The sequence below is a fragment of the Sebastes fasciatus genome, chromosome 21 (assembly GCF_043250625.1).
Source record: "Sebastes fasciatus isolate fSebFas1 chromosome 21, fSebFas1.pri, whole genome shotgun sequence".
NCBI classification, from domain to species: Eukaryota; Metazoa; Chordata; class Actinopteri; order Perciformes; family Sebastidae; genus Sebastes; species Sebastes fasciatus.
Genome location: NC_133815.1, coordinates 8,843,482 through 8,849,659, shown reverse-complemented (window position 1 = coordinate 8,849,659; position 6,178 = coordinate 8,843,482). Strand labels below are relative to the sequence as shown.

Genomic DNA, 6,178 nt, shown 5'->3' with positions numbered 1-6,178 from the left:
CCATTTTCACAAGAGAAACCATTTATTCCTCAAAACCCATGAGGCGTCATATCATTCAAAATAATAACATTAAGAAGGCAAAAATTACATAGCGGGTTTTCTTTAAGGCACAGGATAGATAACAAGAAAAAGTATTTAAAACCTCCAGCAGTTACAACTGTGTGGCAAAACATGTACAAGCCTTTACGACGTTACAGCTGTGTCATCATAACAACACGTACTGGCAGCCCTGCTCATAAAAACGCAATAACTGTCATCTCTGCTCATATTATTCAGTTTGTTCGACTCACGTTTGGTTTGAACATCAATCAAACTCGTATTCAAGTATCCTTCATATTATACAGTGCTTCTTCATAGCCCTAAAATGCCCCACGGGTCTTCAGTAACATCCAATATTGCACGAAGTCCTCTTAAAATATACAGAGCGATCATTTTATTCTTTGCATATGTGCATTCCGTGTTTGTAATCAAGCATAAAGAACAATAAAGAGGTAAACAATCAAATAACACTGCATGACAAAATAAAATATCAAAGTCAAGACTGCTACCTACTTTTGTGATTGTATCTGTTCCTTTGGTTAAGAGTTTTCTCAGACGACAAAACATCATTTGTCACATTTGAACAAATGGGACAAACAGCAAGAACAATTTTGATTTCAATATCATTTCCCTGAAGGAAATATAATGCCATGAAACCCCTGCAAATTCTTACTAGCAACTTGATATTTACATGAAACATTGAGACAAGGCAGTTAGTGTGTTTCAACGCATTACAATATGTTACAATATCTTCCATTAATGAAATAATGATAGGAAATGTTTGAAAAACGTTTTGCATGCTGAAATAAGTTCTGGGAACTATATGAAAAATGTACATGATTACAACAAATTGCTGTCCCCTTATATTAATAACAAGATCACTATATTACAGGTGGTTTCACTATGTGAGGAGGGAGTCTTGAATACTTCTTATGCCTTGAGACGACACACCATCTTCACTCAGATCATACCTGCAAGAGATAATAATACAAATACATATATTTAAGCTCTAAAATAGGACGTTTATTACTTCAATAAATCATCTCAATGCTGCACAGGGGCAAAGATAAAATACAAGTTTACCATTGTGTGAGTCCTTTTGATATATCCTCCCCACTTAAATCTACCAGCACCTGTGATTTTGAACAAAAAGCAAAGACATTAAGTTTTTGGAATATATGGCGTATTTGGGAGTGGCTCTGATGCTGGAGGATACACATAATAACAGCCAGAAGTTACCTTTCCCAGAAGCCCTTTGTGTTTGGACAGGATGCTCCCTCCGTTCTTCACTGCTACATCCAGAGTTCTCCTGTGGAGCTCCACCATAGATACGCTAAACTCAAACCTGCAAACACAAATACACACATTTGATGCAGATTTGATGACAACTAATCTACCATGGAGTAATTCTTCAAATAAAAATGCTTCATTTGATTAAAACATTAGATATTTTCATCAATTATTATATAGAAATTTAAATGAAATATTCCACCCATGGTGGAAAGATGACCGGAGGTGCCAACCCCTTTTTTCTATTATTATTTTTACACATTTATTTACATTTAAATAATGTAAATTATTATTATTATTATTATTATTGTTATTATTATTTTTTATTATCATACATATTCATTATTATTATTATTATTACTTTTTTAATATCAGTATTTGCTCAGGCTTCCCTCTCTCCTTCCTATCAGTTTCACATACACATGCACTCATATACTCTTGTGTGCCTTACGTAACCACCCTTAGAAACATCGACTGGTTTGCAAATTTATAATAGCAATAATAAGTTGCTTTTTTTATTTATTTATTTTAATTTTTATATTTATTTATTTATTTATGTTTTTTGTTCTGTTTTGTTTTTGTGTTCTGTTTTTGTTTATGCTTGGTTCTACCGGTCTTGTTTCGTCTATATTCCTATCTGTCTATTGCTATGTATTATGTACATATTGTTTATTGTGTCTCTGTTTTGTGTACTGCCCTTTGCACCAATAAAAAAACAAATTCCACTCTTGATGTTGCTTCCTGTGTTCATTTGGATCATAATGTTTGAAAGCCTTTAAGAGGCCCCTGATCATCAGTAAGAAAGGGTAACAATGAAAACACAACACCAGCTATCACATTAATATAATAATGTTATAACTACCAACATTAAGCCTATTATTAAAACTGTAAACCTTCAACAACAGGGCACAATGTGAAACGCCCAACAGCTGCAGCACACTTCTGATATTCATGAATACTTTTAAGATTGCAAACATGCCGCTGACTAATGTTAAGCATGAGATGGTGATAATATCTAAACTCACGTTTGATCATAAACAGGGTTGAGGGTCCTCTTCATCGTGCTGGTCTTCCTCCTCCCCGTCCGGCTCTTGTCAGGCAGCAGATAGAGGCGGATGAAGGGATCCGAGCCATCTTTGGTGAAGGCTATCAAGTTACTGAGGACACACACACGGGACAAAAATGGTTTCACTCACATGTTGCCAGTCACATGTTATTTTGGTTAATGGGACCTGTTTATTCTTAAATGTGTGAAGCTCAACAGGAAGCAAGAGGACCCGCATACTGAAGAAGCACTACCCACAAATTAATAAGAGACGGACACGTGGGCCAAAAAACTAATGAGTTGTCCTTGAAGATGAGACCAACTTCAAACAAGTCTACCGTAAATCTTCCCAAAAAGGAAATTTAAATGCAGGGTATGATGGCAGCTGAGGACCTCACCGGCAGGCGTGCGCCACCACAATCAGTTTGTTCCTCTGGGAGCTGTGCCGCACAGTCAGTTGGACCTCGCCCAGGGGGTACTGGCTGGGGGCCGAGCCACTATAAACACACAAGAGTAAGTCAGTGTCACTTCCACAGACTGCAGTTAAATTATACAACAGAGACAGACAGAGAGCTCGACAGGTAGACAGATAAAATATTCATAAAGACACATATTCCCCAAAAAGTCAAGATGAAATTCTTGAGAGACAACTGCAGAATTTAAATTACATAAATAAACCAACAGGTTCTCTGAAATGAAGAGGGAAAAAAAGCTGTAAAAGAGAATCAGAAATGGGGAGCAATATCTCAATGACATTTACTTCTGCAGCTGGCGAAGCCGATGCTGGAGCTCCATGGTGGCGAAGGGCAGGGAGATGTCCGAGGCCAGGCTCGGCGTGGACTCCTTGTGAGGCAGGTGCTTCTGGGAGCTCGACATGCAGGTGCTCAGGTTGGAGATGCTGCGGAGAGGGCTGGCCGAGTACGGCTCGCCGTCCCTGTGTTGGAGGGTGAGGGTGGAAGAGTGTATACGTGGCGGAGGCGTGGGCGGAGGCAGCGGGGAGTCTGAGACCGATCGTCTCTGGGTGGGGGCCGGGGTCGGCTGCGGCACGCTGGACTTCCTGACCCGGACGGAGGAGGGCTGGTCTGAGGATACCTGCTTCTCCAGGGACAGGATCTACAGACAGACAAGAGGACATTACTGGGAATAATAAATATGAACTATAACAAAGTACTGGAATAAAGTTTTAGTATTTTACTTGTGTTAATTCCTGTCAAAGTCCAACTCAAGTGAAATACATTAACAAAAATGAAGGTTTTTTAGAGGGGGTTTGGCTAGGTTGCTGGTTTTAGATGCAACCTTAGAGGGACTAAAGCAATGCTCTGACTTGTTAAAAGACTTTATGGTCACAGTGACTTATCCTTTCACATAAAGTGGATTTAAAACTGCTGATCCTGCTGGAAAATGTCAGATATTTTTGAGGGTGTTTTGTAGCCAAATCTGTCTTCATTTTTCTATCTTATGGTTCCAGTACGGTCAATAAGTCTGAAAAGCAATTTCCCCTCTTTGGATATCCGTTATGAATCTTGATATGTTGGTTGTGATCCAATACAAGAAAGCTATTCCAGTTCAGGTCAATATTTTGTTACGGTTCCATTCATTTTCTTATTTGATTAGTTGTGATGATTTAATACAAGAGAATGCACTTTGTTTCAGTGTCTTGAAGGGTAATACAATTTACTTGATTGAGTGTCCCATGTTTTAGGCGATGACTTAAATTAATGAGAACAGAAAGTCAATGTAAGCGTAATAGATTCATTAGTATCTTATAATGAAATGAGTGAGCGTTTGAGTTGGGATTTGTGATGTTGGGGTGTGAGTGTGGTGCTTTCCACAGACTACTGTATACAGTTTTTATAGTAATTATTTCTATTTAGAAAGTAGTTCCACTGAAGACTGTACATCGTGTTCTGTGGATGTGGACCGTCCAGAGTAACAATGAAACAACTTTCTAAATGTCTCTTTTCTTATGCTGTACCACAAACTATATTACATTTACCTTCTTTGTATTGGTGAAATTTCAGTGAGAGATATCTCAAATTGAATCTTACTATCTTAATAGCCAGATACCACCAGGGAGAAGCAAGAACATTTTAATTTTAATTTAATTTAATTTATTTATTGGTTATTTGGGGGAAGTGACCTTCACCTCCGTGAAGCATCCCATCACCGAAAATATATAGGTCTATACTAAATACACTGCTAGTGATGAGGATGCTGAATTTCTGCCTCGGACATGCATTTTTAGTTGGGCTGTCAAGGCGATAATAACATGTTAACGCAAATTCGTCACTAAATTCTTTAACGCATTAATTTGAGGTTGCAGCGGGTTACCATGTCATACTAGCTTGTTGTGTAGGAGGCTAAATAACGCTCCAAACTTACACTAAATTTTGGCGAGGAAAAACTGTCATGGCCATTTTCAAAGGGGTCCCTTGACCTCTGACCTCAAGATATGGTAATGAAAATGGGTTCTATGGGTACCACGAGTCTCCCCTTTACAGACATGCCTACTTTATGATAATCACATGCTGTTTGGGGAAAGTCATAGTGAAGTCAGCACACTGACACACTGACAGCTTGAGTTTGCCGTGTTATGATCTCAGCATATTTTTTATGCTAAACGCAGTACCTGTGAGGGTTTCTGGACAATATTGGTCATTGTTTTGTGTTGTTAATTGATTTCCAATAATAAATATATACATACATTTGCATAAAGCAGCATATTTGTCCACTTCCATGTTGATAAGAGTATTAAATTCACTCTTAGTTAAACCAACCAGATTTTGCCACGATCTCCTTAAGCTAATCATATCGTTGCTGTCAAACTTTAAAAAATGTTCTCCTCTCTGCTGTCAGTTCTCCTTCCTCCTCCTCCTCCCCTTTCACCTCCAGTCTTCATCAAATCCAGTGCCCAACTTTCCTTCCACTGAGCTCATCAGAGGTGCCGCTCTACATCCCATCATCCAGCTCTCCAGCTATTCTCACCACCACCACCAGTGTCTAGACTCCTGTACTAACCACGGCATCACTACACCCCTGAATACGACTACATCACGATGGGGTTTAATCGCCACAATTCTAACTGTACTGTGCACAATGTAATAAATGTATTTGTTCACTCTAAATAAAGTCTCTGTCAGGGACAGTTGACAAAATCAACAGTTCTGAGCTAGAAATGAGAACAATGCTTCTTTTCACCTCCGTCTGGAGTCAAGGATTAATTTTTTCAAGTATTCAGTAGAAATTTGAAAGTTAAATCTGCCACTGTTAGTATTCTATGAGCCTGGTGAAGAAACCTTGAAACAGCCAGGTGCAGCAACAGTAACGAAGCCAAATCAGTATTGAGCTGAGATCATAAGCTGTTAAGACTGTTCAATAAATAATATTCCTCTTATTGTTGACACTGCAACACTGTGCTTCACCAGAACATTAGTTCAGATGCCACTCAGTATGCAGCCATCTCACAATCCGTTCTGTTTGAATCAGCAGATCGTGAACATCTGTTCTGGTCTTACATCACTAACAACGCACTGGGACAGAGAGCAGTGAAGCAGTTCATCTTTACCCTCAGGGCCATCTTGAGTTTGATGGTGGAGCTGGGCCCCGAGTTCTTGAGGGGAAAGCACTGAGTCAGCGTCATGTCCTCCTCCGCCAACAGGCCGCTCAAAGGCACCGTCAAATTACCCAGGATGCATTTGTGCTTGTCATCTTTTACCTGTGCATTGAATAGAAAGATCTGCTTTAACACGAGACGGCTACTTCCATACATCAGTGACAATTATAAACGAGTGGTTGGGTTATAAA

The 6,178-nt window shown here is 39.2% G+C and overlaps 1 protein-coding gene across 2 annotated transcripts in view; it reads right to left on the bottom strand.

The window, feature by feature from the left end:
• The window catches only part of esyt2b (extended synaptotagmin-like protein 2b), a 40,577-nt gene continuing 34,399 nt past the window's right edge, over positions 1–6,178 (bottom strand). For both annotated transcript variants that reach the window (XM_074622593.1, XM_074622595.1), the window contains 7 exons: positions 5,940–6,089; positions 3,135–3,487; positions 2,773–2,871; positions 2,355–2,486; positions 1,279–1,384; positions 1,123–1,172; positions 1–1,010 (listed from right to left, as the gene is read on the bottom strand). In XM_074622593.1, coding sequence (XP_074478694.1) covers positions 941–1,010; positions 1,123–1,172; positions 1,279–1,384; positions 2,355–2,486; positions 2,773–2,871; positions 3,135–3,487; positions 5,940–6,089 — 960 coding nt within the window. In that variant the 3' untranslated portion in view covers positions 1–940. The remainder of the gene's footprint in view (positions 1,011–1,122; positions 1,173–1,278; positions 1,385–2,354; positions 2,487–2,772; positions 2,872–3,134; positions 3,488–5,939; positions 6,090–6,178) is intronic.